Below are 15,968 nucleotides of genomic sequence, written 5' to 3'. Positions count from 1 at the left end.
GCCAGAGGCCTTAGGGGAGAGAGAGAGAGAGAGAGAGAGAGAGAGAGAGAGAGTGTGTGTGTGTGTGTGTGTGTTTTCTGAATGACCATGATGTCAAACTGGTTCTACATCAGTGGTTCCCAACTGCCTAGTGTTATGACCCTTTAATACAGTTTCTCATGTTGTGGTGTCCTCCAACTGTAAAATTATTTTCATTGCTACTTCATAATTGTTATGAATCATAATGTAAGCATCCGTTTTTCCAGTGGTCTTACACAACTCTGGTAAAAGGGTCATTTCACCCTGCCAAAAGGTCTCCATCCACATGTTGAGAACCACTGCGTTATTTATTTATGATTATACCCACAGGCATTAGCTTCTGTTTACCTTGGTGAGAGAACTGTTTTCTTTTTTAACAAACAGCAGTTAATGGAGAAATGCCTAATGTGCCAGAGTATTGGGAATAAGATTTGGTTCTAAGCCTTAAACAAGACATGTGATTTACTCACACCACACAAAGACTCTGAAAACGTGAATGAAAATTAAAAAAGAAAGTAACATATGCTAGATGGGGAGGGGTGCCATGAAGTGCTGGACATCACATGTTTATCTCAAGCATGATCTCACAGCAGCTGTGGTTATAATTTTAAAAACAATCAAGCCAGGCAAAATCTAAACATAAGTGAGGTAGATTATTTTTAGACTCCAACCTTACTGAGGAGCTGTTAATAGCAGATAGTTGTTGGAATATGGAAAATCATTGAAGATTTCTCATGGTCCACTAGGCGAATCCATACCCAACTACTGGCAGCTCTAACTGGACTTAGTGGAATCTCTCCTTATGAGTCTCTTGGGGCCATTTTCTTTCAAACCAGTACATTAAGCCTTAGTGAAAACCTCATTCAAAATTTCCATCCCTGTCTCTTCTGGGTGATGAGATACAATACACAGGTCATCAGATGAGTAGTTCAAGTTAAATGGAACAGATCGAGTAAACTGGGTTGAGGGTGGGAATAAAGTTGAGCTGTAGAAGTTGCATTTTGGTGGAGTCTTCCGCTGTGTATGATGAAGCACTCAGGTATATTCTCACTTGGCAGAGGAATAGTGCAGAATTACTGCAGAGTGGAAGTTACACTACATCCCTATTCAAGATTCTGGATGGAGTTGGTTCCTATCTCAGGCACAGTGAGTCATAATAATTTTGGTAGATGGAAGAAATAAACTTTGCTGTTTTGATTTTTAAGACAGTCTCCTTATGTAGACAAGGTTGACTTAGAGCTAAGTGTAATTCTACCACCTCTGCTATGATTAAAAAAGTGAGCCACCATGTTTGAAGAACAATTGGCCTGAAAGATTCCCAAATGATCGTTTATCCAAAATTCTTTCCTGATTGTATAGTGTAATGTATTTATTTCATTTTCATTCTCAAGAATGAAGGAAGAAGTACTATTAAGAAAGCCAAAGACTATGAATTCATGGAAAGATGTCCAAAAACAGATGCATTGAAATTTCCCATAGAAAAAACCCAAAGAAGAGAAATAAAATAGTTACCCAAAACAAAACAAAAACAAACAAAACAAAACAAATCTTATGCCTGTAGGTTTTCTAATGAGAAAAAGAAAGAAAGGGTATGAATGTGGGTGTGTGTCAAAGTAGGGGGATTTGAAAGGAGTGGGGAAAGGGGAATCCATAATTAAAATTAGTGTATGAAAAATATATTTTCAATAAAAGGAAACTGCTCCTAATGGTACACCTCAAAATAAAAATAAATGCCTTAGAGTTTGAAACTGAGTGTTGAAGGTATAAACCATACACTTGAAAGGTGGGGGAAATCAAACAAAATAAAATGCAATAGCATATTCTTATGCTATTATCAGACTCAAACATATCTGTTATATTATCAGATTTCATAAGAATGTGAAAATTCGGATTGTCTTCAAAGACTGTGTAGAATTTTTGAACAAAAGAAAAATTTATATTTATCAACGATTAATATACTAAAATACCAAAACAAACTACATATATTCATTTGATTGAATGAATAAATAACAGCTATCTCCTATGAGAACTTATAATAACAGTAACCAATATTTCTCAAATTCATGAAGCAACATCTCCTTTGGGGACCACCATAATGATAATAAATTATAATCAAGAGGAAACACACTAACTTAAACTTTACAAATACAGAGTTTAAAAAACACAAAAACTTAATAATCAGTTCAAGAATACATAGTAACTCATTGATTCAAATCTAGTTTTAGACAGCACAGATCATATTGTTCTTTTTACAAGTAAGATATGCCCACATTCAAACTTCATTGAAGAAAAGTATAATTATAAATTCTTATCCAGCCAACTAACATACATATCTTTTATCCTCAGCCCTAGATGTAAATGAAGTGGTGATGTCATATACGATAAGGCTCCATGGATTCCATCCTCAACATGGTCATGAACAACTTGAACTCCAACATTTCGAAGTCTTGAAACATACATGATTCCATCATCTCTCAGAACATCATATTGACAGGTAAGAATATATGTTCGTGGCAAGTGTTGTAAGTGAGCATCATTGGCTAACAAGGGCAATGCTCTATGATCCATCAGTGCTGGCAGTGAGAAATTCGGTCTTCCAAGCACAGGCTCAGTGTACATATGGTCCTTTCTAAACTTGTCAGGAAGAAGAGCACTCCAGTTAACAAACTTGAACAGGTGTCTGGACTCCAGTGGCATGTGCTGGTTTTTTCTCATTGCCTGTGGAAGTGCCTTATCCTTGGTGAAAAACAAACTCACAAGTTTTATGGCTATGTCCCTTGTCAGAACTATACCACGTTCATTTTCTCGATGAGATGGCAAGGAAGTATCAATCACCTGTAAGCCAGGATAAAGTAAGGCTTGTAGCTTGAATTTATGTTTTACTTCAGGATCAATCTGCACCTGAAAAATATGATGTCCAATGAGGCAAAGGTTGCCAACATTCTAAAAGGCAAAATGTAACCATGACACAGACATGGAAACAAATCTATATAGATTGCTGTCATAAAGCATGGTTATACCAAAAAAGGCTATAATACCTTAAAATCCTTTAATTGGCATTAAATGTCCAGCCATTGAGACACCATTTTAAAAATATTGCTTGAATATATGTGAAAGGATGAGAAAAAAGATAAGGGGGATACAGTGACAGAAGGCAAAAGGAGGAGAGATATACAAATATATTTTTTTTATCAAAAGTAAGTAATACAAATAACGCAGTCTCAAAGGTGATGAAGGAATATATAAATATGTAAACAGTATTCTTCACAACTGGACAAGGTTCAGTGGATCAGACTGTAATAATGCTCAGCCCCAATGAGGCAGCTGTGTAATGTACCTCCTCCCAAGTCTCAGAAGTAGAAATATTGCAAGAGCTAGAGGTAGTGGCTAACTATAAGAAAACATGTTTTCCTGGACAAAGGAGGAAAGTTGCACAAAGAAGATCTGTGCAAGTCCAAACCAGACTAAATCCCTGCAAGGAGAGAGGTAGGCATGATGCCTCATGCCTGGCTGAGGAGCTGTTGACACTTGATAGCTGCCGGGAAAAGGGGGTTTCCTATGTGAATGTAGGCCCCAATAAATTGAACATGCTCCAATAAACAGACAAAAACTCACATCTAAGACTGTGTGCACAGGCCAAATTAGGCTCAGTGTGTGTGTGTGTGTGTGTGTGTGTGTGTGTGTGTGTGTGTGTGTGTGTGTGTGTGTGTGTGTTTTCAAGACTCAGGTGGTTAAGGAAGAGAGGCTGTATCTGGGAGGAGTTGGCAACATGGGCGAACATGATCAAAACACATGGCATGGAGTTGTTTTCAGAGACCTTTTTCCCCCTTGAAAACTGATTCTTCTCTCATATAAAATATCTCCACCTGTTTTCCCTCGCTCTACCTCTCCCAGCTCCCCCTCAGCCTCTTCTCTTCCCCAGATCCTCACCCCCTCCATTTTCCTTCAGAAAAGAGGAGACCTCCAAGAGACAACAGCCAAAAGGACAAAAGAAAGTACATTAACACAAGGTAAATCCATTGCACTAAAGCTGTACAAGGCAACCCAATAGTAGCAACACAGTCCTAAGATAGGGCAACAAGATAGAGGCACATCTTATACTGTCCGGAGAACCACAAAGCACCAAGCTACCAGCCATAACATAGATGCAGAGTACTTGGTGCAGAGCCTTGCAGACCTCCTCCTTGCTTCTTCAGCAGAGAACCAGGTCTTTTCACAAAGATAAGCCAAGAACACTGATATCTAATATGATAAAGAAAGGAACGAACTCTCCTTCGCGGGACTTAGGTGAAGAGAGAAAAGGAGGCTTCGCTGAGCTCCAGAGGCACGCATCCTTACATTCTGCAACATGTTTTAAGACAAGGAAAGTGAATTTCTGTGTGGAGGAGGTGTTCCCTGCTTGCTTATTGGTGCCATGGTGAGAAGTCATTTTGGAGTGCAGGATGGGTACGGATACAAAAAGTTATAGAAAAACTAGTTAAGTCAATTATAGTAGAAAATTTACCAAATCCCAAAGTAGTAGAGATTTAGCACCCCAAATATACAAGACTGTTAGGAATTATACTATCACATTTTACCATATTGTTAAAGTAACAATGGTAAATGTAACAGAACAAGGTAAAACATTTTCAACCGGAAAATGTGAAATTGCTTACAAAATCGAAATTACCAAAATTTCATCTAATCAAAAACCTATATAATGTAAGAAAAGCCTATATAATACAAGAAACCTACGAATAATTTTAATAAGAAATGATATTTAAACAGTAATAAGAGCCCTAAAATGAATAAAACCTTAGGATTGAAGAGATTTGTCAAATTATCCCCTAAGCCAGCCAATATTTAACAAATGTACCTATATATAAGATATATATCATGCTACTTTCAACATCATTCTGCGAAAACAGTATGTCCCTAAATAAAAGCTACATGAGGCCAGAACAAAAAGCGAAATCATAGACCAGTTTTCAAGGTAAACACAGACCTAAAAATCCTCAGTAACCAAACCAAATTCAACAAGACTTGAGTGTAGCAGTCTCAAGTTATCTTTATTCTAACAGTTCAAGAATGGTTCAACATGTTGAATATAAATAAATTTCTATATGCAAATGCAATGAAGTATGAAAATCACAGTAATTATAAAGGAAGTGGAAAAGTCTCTTACAAGTCCACCATTCCTTCATGATTAAAAAAATAAAAAATTTAAAAAGATAGGTTAGACAGAGCACATTTGAGATAAAAAAAGAAAAAGACTGTATACAAGAATCCACATGGAAATAAACTATAAACAACATGGAAATAACATTGAAAACATTTTCTCTGAAATGATGAGACAGAGGTATCCGCACTCTCCATGCTTCTCCAAATAACAGTGGGAATATTACCTGGAGCAATAAGAAAGGAATGATAAGGTAAAAACTGGAAAGGAAAAAAAATGTGAATTCTCTATGTTTATATATGATATAGGTAAAAGTATAGAATTAGTATTGAAAAATCCATTCATATTCCACCAAAAGGCTCTTCAGTCTCATATTTTCACCAGAGCAAGATGAAATAGCATTAACCATTGTTATCTGGGACCTTGGGCCAACATTTAATAATGTGCCAGCACTGTATCCCTCATGCCTGTAAAACTAGACTGATAGGGATGGTCCCATTCTACTGACAGTACATCTCAAATCCAGCTCCCCTTAGACTATGGTGGTGGTGGCCTCTGTGTGCCTCTCTGGTTTAACTGAAAAGGGTTTCCTCAGACATTCTTTTTTCAAATGAAATTTGTATGATAAGCTCTCTCAAAGCATTTTTCTTATTCTAAGTTTTTCCTTAATGACACTAATCTCTTTAATAATCATAGTTACTTAGTTTAAACTCTCCCTGTCCTTAAGTTAACTAGATGCAAATTCCTCTACTCACGTTCTTGGGTATTTTTCACACTTTCTGCCTTTCTTTATGCTCTCTTTCACTGTAAATATGATAAATGAAGCAAGCCCTAACTATGCCAAGCCCTTGCTGCCACTCTGTCTTAAAATCATCATTGCCAAACAAATTAATCCTTTACTTTCTAATTCAGCCCCACTCAATTTTTAAGACACAGGCAGAAGGCAGCTAGATGCTTTGAAAGAGTTAACACAAATTGTTTCTAATCTGATTCCCAGTACAGCATGTGCTCTTCCCAGAAGCCTCCAGAGCACAGTCTTCTCTGTCCTCATTTTAGTTAACACTCTCATCCTCCAAACAGTCCTTATTATTTTCTGTCAATCACTGGTTATGTCACTTTACAGCTGCTCAAGGCCACATTCTTTCGACAGAGCAGTTCCAAGCAGGAGGATCTGTATTCTTTCTACAGAGCAGTTCCAAACAGGAGGATCTGCATGGCTAGGTAGTCATGGCAATGATCTCACTTCTCGGTGCTTTTGTATATTAGTCATTCTGTGCCATTGTGATTCTGTGGGAATGAATGCTCTTTTCCAAAGGATGACATTCAACAAAAAGATCCAGCAGAAGGAAAAGTGACCTGCAACAGCTACTTCCTACCACAGAGCCAAATACGCCATACCTGCTGTGTCACTGCTGCAGCCAGGGTGCCCCCAGAACTGTCTCCTGAAATAGCAATTCGAGTAGGATCTACTCCATATTTTGTAAGAATTTTATCCTGAAGAAAAAACTTGACTCCTGTGACGCCATCTTCAAATTGTGCTGGAAAGTGATATTGAGGTGCTAGCCTGTAGCTTTGAAAACAGAAGAGGAAACCTTGTAAAGCATGTGTGCAGCAAGGTCTCAAACATCTAACACCTGCCATTTAACATTCCTGCTATTTAGTTTTTAAACTCTGACCCAATGCTCTTTTCTAATACTTAATTAGAATAAAATCAATATAAAGTATTTGAAACATGTAATTAACTCAATGGCTGATGTTTTGCCTGAAGGTGGAGGATTGTTGTAAAACATTTAGTTTTGTAAGGAAATTTTTTTTTATTTCAAATGCATTTTATATTGGAAATATTCTATTTTTTTCATTTCCTTAATATAGTTGGATATTCAAAAATCATTTCATTTTGTTCTTCAGAATACCAAAATTTATAAATATCTATATTTACTGTCAAATACTCATGATAGGGATTCTTGATTATAAGATGAACTGCCCTAGAAAGTCTGAAAGGATAATTTAGATATAGCTAAGTACCCAAAGATGTTTCTATCTATTGTATCAAACACAGTCAATTTAGAACAGTGCAAATCATAATAACTATGTGAAATGTGTGGCAGGCATAAACCTGTATCATTTCACTAAAATATGATTCCAATTACATTAAAATTTCTATAAGTAAAAAGGAGGCTGTGGTTAAGAGCACTGCCTGCTCTTCCAGAGGCCCTGAGTTCAATTCCCAGCAACCACATCATGGCTTACAACCATCTCTAGTGTGGGCTGATGCCCTCTTTAGTCGTGTAGGTATATATGCAAATGGAGCACTCATATACACAAAATAAATAAATAAATCTTTAAATAGGAGACTATTCCAGTATCATAATCTAGTCATTAATATGTAAAGTTATTCTGCATACTATAAGCGTAATAAACATGTCAGAGACTGCTTTCCTTAGATGATTATTCACTTAGTTTACTAAGATTCGATAGTTTTAAAAAAGTCATCATATCAGATTAAAAATATTGGATTATAAATTTGTCATTATATTTTTGTCACTATAAACTAAGGAGAAGAGATTTCCTCTTAAGAATGATGAGTTTCAAAATCAAACTCAGATTCAGAAATCTGGAGTATATTCTTATGAGTAAGGGACTAATGGGCTGGCCTCAGGTACTGCACTACCCATACTCCAAATGCAATCAGAATGTAAGGTCACTTTTTGAGAGTGCGTGCCCAAGATTTCAGTACTTGTAACACTGTAAATCACTGATTCTCAACCTGTGGGTCATAACCCAGAGACCACCAGAAAACACAGATATTTACAGTATGACTCATAACATTGGAAAAATTACAGTTATGCAGTAGCAACAAAAATAATTTTATGGTTGAGGTCACCACAAAATAACGAATTGTATTGGAGGGTCGCATCATTAGGAAGGTTGGCACTGTTCTAAACGATAATTATTTTGAAACTAAACATTTTATCCCAAGCCTAAATATGATCAAATATCTTAAGTATGCAATGATTAATTTTCTCCTTCCTGTATGACAATGTAACAGGGGACACAACTGGACCATATAGGATCTGTGCAATAGAATTTCACACAAAAAAGTCAATTCAAAGTTATTTTTAAGGAGAAAAGCTGAGATCTGGAACTTAAAGGAGTCAAGGCAGCAACTGCGTGACAATTTTGCAATTGTGTAAAATTTAACGTGTATATTTCAGGCATAGATGTGCTATTTAGAAATTGAACCTATAGGCATTTAAGGAAAAAAAATCATATTAGTCCAGAAAAATTAACTCTTACTCCATTCCTACAACAACAGCATCCAATTTGTTTGCAGTCCATCTGTTCAGGAAATCAAAAGCCCTCATCTCTGAAATAAAAAGAGAAAGTCTCTAAAAAGTGACATAAGTAATGATAGATATCTATATGAAACATCTAATTTCAGATTGTCAGATTGTGTTATATATATACACACACACACATATATATATAATTATAATCAAAATTAAAGTAAAGGTCTTTTTCTGATTATTAGTAAATGTTCCAACTACAAAATACTTGTGGATCAGATTGGACTGTGATCCCTAATAGTGAGCTCCCAGTCATGGACTCGATATTACCTACATTACTCAATCATAAGCAGGAAGATATGTAGATAGTGAAAAATCAAAACAAGAACAATAAAAGTATATAAATCATCTACTAGAGAAAATAGGGAGGTGGATTTTATTTTTCTATAAATTTAACATTTTTTAATTTAAAATTTTCATTTAATATTCTTTTTCTTCCCCAACAATTCCCAGATCCTCCCAATCTCACTACCCACCCAACTTTATCATCTCTCTCTTAAAAAAAACAGAAACAGAAATGAACATCAAAACAAGCAAGTAAACAAAAACAAGACACAAAACAAAACAGAACAAAACAAAAACCCCAATTTTCTTATTTTTCAAAGCAATCATGGTATGTTTCTGTGCTCCAGGAAATATCTGAGAAAAATAAACAAATTGAAATTTTGAAAAATTGAGGTTTACCAACGCCAAAGACACATAACCAGAAAGACCACTTGTGCTCAAGTGAGAGTGTGCACACCACCACCAGCACCTCACCAAACAAGCATAAACAAAGATGTTACTTTACCACAGCATGAAAGTGTGAATAGTGTTTGGATGCACAGTATAACATGAAAATGCACTTTTAGACACAGAAATGAGATCAGATGAAGTATACAATAAACAAAAATCCCAGAACATTGTGAGGTTGAAACAACATTGTGGAAAGGAGCACTGACTGCAGATAAGAACATAAAATCTAAGGCCAGCCAATACAATGATAAGGCATGTCAATGTTCTATGAAGTGATGGCCAGCCAATACAATGATAAGGCATGCCAATGTTCTATGAAGCGATGTCAGTGAGTGATTGAGAATACAGAAATCATGTGGCATTAAAAAAAAAAAAAACTTTAAGATAACATAGGTGACAATTTCGGCAATAAAATCGAATAATAGGTCAAGAGCCATGTAATACCTAGCAAAAGGAGAAAGACCAAAGTCAAGAGGAAACATACTTCCTGCTCTGGGAGTACTGAAAAGAAGGGAGCAGGATTGTTATGTGGGAAATAAAATTTACATAAACGTGTTTAGGTAAAAATGGAGGCATACATATGAAAGCATATAATCCCCCATGTCCTCTATGGTCTCTGAAATAATATTAAATTTCATCTCTGGAAGACAAGGAAGGAGAGTCACAGTATCCTTGAATGGCCAAGAAGGACATGCCCTGACAGGATTCACCTGCCTCCAGCAGAGTATTAACTACCAGAAGCAGAACACAGCTGTGGGAAGCCAGACACTCAGCATGAGTATCAACCAGGTATTAGTGCCTGATTTCTGCCAAGTTAACAGTCCTGGAAATGGGAGCTCATAATCTGCTACTAGATTTCTGTGAATTGCTGTCTTAGAAAGGGGAATCATCTCTCCTTGTCACACTCTGTGCTCTAGAATTCATCTTTAAAGCACCTTTGAAAGCCTTTGGAAGAGAAATGGAAGCTTGTGACGCCTTCCTAACAGATGCACGCTACCTGCTTCCTTAAGTATTATAAAACCAGGCAAGGCTTTCACTTTTCGCAATACAGTCTAATTCTTGTTCTTAGATTTGCTATTGCTGAGTGTCTACTTTCATAAGGATAATAATTAACTACAAAAACAGACTGTGGAGTTAAGTTTTAAGACATTGGCAATAAAATAGAACTTTCTTCTTCTAAGACCATAGAACTGAATTTCTTATCTCAGCGTGAGAAAGTACTTAGGTTTGTATTTTGCTTTTTCCTTTAAATTCTGTAAAGAATAAAATAAACATGATAATGGGTCCTTCTTACCCCACAGTCTTTGTATTTTGTTTTGCAATTTATGTGGAGTCACTAACTACTTTCTACACTCTATAAACCTTGAATAACTAAAGAAAAAAACATTTTGAATGCAAAAGTAGTATTTTTCTTTAAGATTTGTGATAAGCAAGGGGCAGGAATTGATGCAAACCATAAGTCTTTAATTTACTGAATTCTGTTACCATTCTTGAAATGCAAGGAAGCATACTCAGTTTCTCTACCATATTAAAAACTCATAATCTTTTTTAAGGTAGGCAGTTTATTAGCTATTCCAACATCATCTGAAGTTAATAAGCAAATATTCATACATGACTCTGCATTCCAACATCATCTGAAGTTAATAAGCAAATATTCATACATGACTCTGAAATTTTTACAATCCCATTAATTTGCTTGATTTTGTAGTTTACATCATTGTTATGATCTATTATAGATTTTTCAAACTTTATACAAAAGTTATTTTTTTTGATACTTTTACTCTTATCAGCTTTATATGCCACATGTAATTACTACATGAGACAAGCACAGAATTTGGACTTCATGAACAGGGCTTGTTATTATAAGGTTTTATTTTGTGTTTTCCTCTTAAAGCTGAATGACTTCCAAGCTTTATCACTTTACTAATGTTAGTAGTAACAAATTACAAACTCCCTCCTGTAACAAGAACATATACCTCTGATATGCATCCTGTCACCGTTACAGATGCTGAAAGTATCCTGAAGCCGAGAAAACTTGTAGCAATTGGCTTGTCCATGTCATTTTTTATGTGGTTTATCCCACATGAGAGATGAAAACAAAATGCTACCTGAGGTAAGGGATTGGGCAGGGGCCCACTTGCTAGACTTCTATTCCAGCCTATAGGAAACCCTGAATTTGAACCCCAGCTCCACATAGACCAGGTGTGAGTCAAACACTTACAATCCCAGCACTCAAGAGGCAGATGGTCATATGTAAAATGTTATCATCTGCTCAGTAGTGAGTTCCAGAACAGACCAAGATAGATGAGCTCATATCTCAAAAACAAAAGGAAACAAAGTTGATCAGTATAAAGCAAACCCTGTGGTGAAAGATCTCTCTATCAGAGGCTTCATCAAACACATCTGTATCTATCATTGTAGTGGACATCTAATATATGTATATCTGCATTAAGTAGGTGCATATGTATGTATAAAAATAGAGATATTTGTATAGTACAGACAAGCAATTAGTTATTCTTTTTCCTTCTGTGATGAACTTACTGAAACTTCCGAAACAAAAACCTCCACCATGAAAATAAATCACAGCCCGCCTTGGGGCCTCTGACTTTCTCTTGGGTAAGTACAGACGCACAGGGATGTCAACAAAGGACGTATCAGTTACTGTGATGTGTTCATCTGAAAGTGGTTGTGTATAATCCAGACTGATTATCATTGAAATAAATTCTTCATATCTCATAACTCCTATATTTTCAAGACACAGAGCCTATAAAAGCAAAACAGAGTAAACAAAATAATTCAACATTAGACTGGTAAAATCAAGCAAATGTAAACAGAAAGTTTAGAAGAAGAAAACAGGAAACAAAACAAAACAAAACAGCAAAAAGTAACCAAACAGAAATAAAGAATTTGTAAAATTGAGTCCAACTAATAATCATGATCTTATTGAGTGACCCTTCTGCCTTTGAAAATCTCAGGTGTTGTAGATTAAATATTATTCAGAAAAACAACTTTACCTATATTTTAAAGACTTTTAAATTTTTCTTTATTATAAATACTTATAAAAATTCTGTCTTATAATTCCTCTAATTTTGCATGTTGTCACATATTCTTTCTAAAGTTATTTTAGTGATTTCAAGTTTTAAATATTATGATATGACCAAGTATACATAATCCAATTTGCTGGGTTTTTAGCCCTAAGTCACTTATTTCCCATTGGCCCATTTCTCTAAAAATCCTTCTTGGATTTTACTGAAGAAATCTTCCTCGGATTGCCTGGCCAGTTTGCCAATTTACCTGGACAATTTACTCAAGTAAGAACTCTCTAGAGTTGTAGAGGCAGCAGCACTTTAAATAGTCATTATTACTGCCTGTGTTACAGGGAAGGTGCTTAAAGCTACTCACTACACTTTCATGAGTGAAACGCACTCAGAACACTGCAGTCATACCTGTGGTGTTATTTACAAACATGAGCACAGCTCATATGAACCCACAAAGACTGGAGCAGAATGCACAGAGACTACAAGGGCTTGTACCACAGCCTCTGAGCTTATAGTATGGCTTCCAATTATTTTTATTTTATGAGATTCTTGAGTGTACAAGTGACAGAGTCTTTGACTCCTGTGCCTTCTCTTGGACTCCTTTCCTTCTGTTGCTTTGTCTTGTCCAACTTTGAAGTGATTGTTTTTGTTTTATTATATTTTATTTTATTACATATATATTTTATATATGTATATTTTTTGAAATTAATGGGTGAAAGAAAACCTAGAAACTAGGGTAAAAGTTACCACTTTTAGCCGCTGGAGGAGGGAAAATCAGTTTTCTCCAGCAGAGTCACACTGTGTCTGGCAACCACTACAGGACAGCTGTCACGTTCATTAGTTGCTGACCAACATATAATGGACTCCAGTCTTTTTGTGTGATTACATTTGGTTATGGTTTAGTGGAGTTTTTATTATGCCTTGATCTCTACTTTTTTGATGTTATTGTATTTTGTTTTATAGGCTTGGGAGTTTATTGTTTTATTCAGTTTTGAGTTTGTTTCCTGAGGAAAAAAAACCTTACACTTTGGTGGATAAGAAGAAGAGGATGTGGAAGGAATATTAGTATAATATATATAAACTTAAAAACTGTCTTAAATAATACAAATCTATTAGAAAACATAAAGATAATGATTAATGTACTCTCTGCACTGTATTTTTTTAAAATTCTGTGCTATGATAATAGCAGTAATAAATTTATTACTGAGCTATATTAGAATATAGACAAATGAATATTTTAGTGCTAACATTAAATAAATATTGTCTTACTATTTAAGTATTTTTTACATTAATAGTTCTGGAGGGGTTAGTAAGATGTCTCAGTAGGTAAAGGTACTTACTTCCAGTTATGTACACCTGCAAGACTCACCTGGTGGAAGAGAGATCTGATCCTTATATAATGTCCTGTGACCTCTACTCAGGCCTTGTCATGAACATCCCCTCCAAAGCGCTAATTAATTGGTTAATTAATTGATTGACTGCTAGTTAAATGTAAACAAAGAGATGACCTGTTTATATGAGTGTTAATGATATTAATATACTCATAATTTTATTCAATAAATTGCTCTTAAAAACAGGATTTTAAAAAATGGACTTGTTTCTTTTATCTCAATACTTTCTGGATGTAAATTGATATGCAAGCATTTTAACACTGTAACAAGAAAAACAAATGTAAAGATTATCACATGTTCTAATGTGCCTGATCTTTAATACACAGAATAATTTAGCAAATATTTAAAATTAGTATCCTCACTTTTAGATTAATTAGTATAATGCAGAGTCAAGGAATTTCTCAATATATGCTTGAACAATAATTCACTCTTTTCCAGGCTTTATTATAAAGAACTTTAGTTTTCACTTTCATTTGTTAAAAACCAACAGTTTATATTATCTTGACATCCTGAATTATTGAATCCAGGGCTAAAATTACCAAAGATTCTAAATTTGCTAGGAGAAACTTTAATTACACCTTTATTTTTGCTTATTTTTAGTGCTCGATAATAATTCATAATGTCAAATACATAAAGTGTGCATTTTTGTTATAAATAAGTGATAATTGGAAACCTTCGAAGCTTAGAAAATAACTGAGATTCAGAGATCAGCAGCTAGAGATGGCTGCATCAGAGAACTGTTCCTCCTCCTCTTCCCCTGGACTGCTGTAACTGCTGATCGTATGCAAATTCTGCTGCCTTAGATTTTCAGTCTCCAACTATCAGCACTCTCAAAGGGCACTTCTGGATGGTACCCGGTTTGCACATAAAAGAGCACAGTTGAATCAAGGCAGGTTGAGGCTCAAATTAGAGCTGTCACTATCCATTATGCATTTACATGAATATCTTCTTCATGTCATATAAACTGGTATAGTAAGAAGACAGCGGAGAATGAGTGGAGATATACGTATACACAATGAAAACATATATATTACAGCATCAAAAAATGCCAGTTTCTGACTACAGGGGAACAATTATGTAATTTCCATCCACTCTGCATATTCTAAGATAAGCCCAGAATTTCAGCAATTTAAAATTGTAGACAGGCAACAGAAAATATAGAAATAAGAAAATTTTTAAAAAATCGCAAAGATGGTAATAAGAAAAGTTCTAATTTGATGTCAAGCAAGTACTATTATCAATAACTCATATTTTGATAGGATAAGACAATTATTGGATCATCTTTTTTTCTTAGAACTCAAGTAAAAATCAAATTTAAAATATTTTAAAAAGTAATGTTTATTTCAAAATTATAATATCAATATTATAAAATATTCGCCAATGTTCATTCTTAATTATTGTAAATATTATATTATTCTTACCATAAATGTACAAGTTTTAGCAGCTGCATCCAAGGCCATTACTTTCCAGCTTTCTTCAATGTTGTCAGGTATGGGTGTATAAATATAAGACAAAAAGCTAACACAAAGCAGCCCCAAACAGAGAGTTTTGAATCCCATAGTATCCTAGCCTCTTCACAGTGCAGAATTGAAATATTTCCATAAATACTGAATAATAAGCCACAGGATGAGGGCAGACTGGGAACCTTCTCAGGTGATGCAACTGTTTTCACATTGCGAAGCTGACTCTTAATTCAAGTATTGCAGTGTCAGTTCCAACTTGTTTTGCAAATACACCAACTCTGAAGCAGATGTTGAAATTCATCAGTCTAGGCACCTGTTATTAACATGCAAATAAATCCCATGCTGTCTACAGTCTGTGGTACTAACATCAGCATAAAATGGTTCTTAGGAAAACTGGGCCCAAATTCAAGCACTGGATAATTCCTGAACTAAACTTTTGTGGTTGCAATATTTTAGAACAGGTTTATAGAAAGTTACCTGATATTCAGTCAAGATATATGTTAACATTATTATTAATGACTATTATCTATGTTAACAAACCCTGCCAGGTGTGGACCAAGCTTTAGAATGAAGGAAGGGGGGTGTGGACACTTATTCAAGATCCATCATGCACCAAAACTATAACTTTAAATCTGAACCAGAATTACCAGAAAGTTCAGGACAAGTATTTTAGCAAAGCATTTTGGTTATTAGAAGATTGTATACTATGGTGACTCAAGCTTGTGAGTCAACATGACTTGGATTAGCTGCTCAGTGTTAATAAAATGTGGTTTCTGGGTGTGCCTGTAAGGATATTTCCAGAAGAGGATGAGGTTTGA

At 35.2% G+C, this 15,968-nt stretch overlaps 1 protein-coding gene across 1 annotated transcript; it reads right to left on the bottom strand.

Annotated features, from left to right (window-relative positions):
• Positions 1–2,052: 2,052 nt before the first annotated feature.
• LOC127199270 (arylacetamide deacetylase-like 2) lies at positions 2,053–15,332 on the bottom strand. Its single transcript, XM_051157235.1, has 5 exons — positions 15,109–15,332; positions 11,800–12,022; positions 8,474–8,543; positions 6,575–6,746; positions 2,053–2,919 (listed from the first exon to the last, which is right to left on the bottom strand). Exons 1-5 carry the CDS (start codon positions 15,244–15,246, stop codon positions 2,317–2,319), a joined length of 1,206 nt encoding a protein of 401 aa, XP_051013192.1. The 5' UTR covers positions 15,247–15,332; the 3' UTR covers positions 2,053–2,316.
• Positions 15,333–15,968: the final 636 nt, after the last annotated feature.

The sequence above is a fragment of the Acomys russatus genome, chromosome 15 (assembly GCF_903995435.1).
Source record: "Acomys russatus chromosome 15, mAcoRus1.1, whole genome shotgun sequence".
NCBI classification, from domain to species: Eukaryota; Metazoa; Chordata; class Mammalia; order Rodentia; family Muridae; genus Acomys; species Acomys russatus.
Note: the sequence above shows the minus strand (reverse complement) of the source record. Positions and strands in the feature narration are given on the sequence as shown.

Excerpts from the sequence above, each read along its gene's own strand:
- LOC127199270 (XM_051157235.1), bottom strand. The coding sequence starts at position 15,246 with ATGGGATTCAAAACTCTCTGTTTGGGGCTGCTTTGTGTTAGCTTTTTG. Across the intron at positions 12,023-15,108 it reads CTAAAACTTGTACATTTATG|GCTCTGTGTCTTGAAAATAT; the intron begins GTAAGAATAATA and ends TTGCTTTTATAG. Across the intron at positions 2,920-6,574 it reads CTGCAGCAGTGACACAGCAG|GTGCAGATTGATCCTGAAGT; the intron begins GTATGGCGTATT and ends CATATTTTTCAG.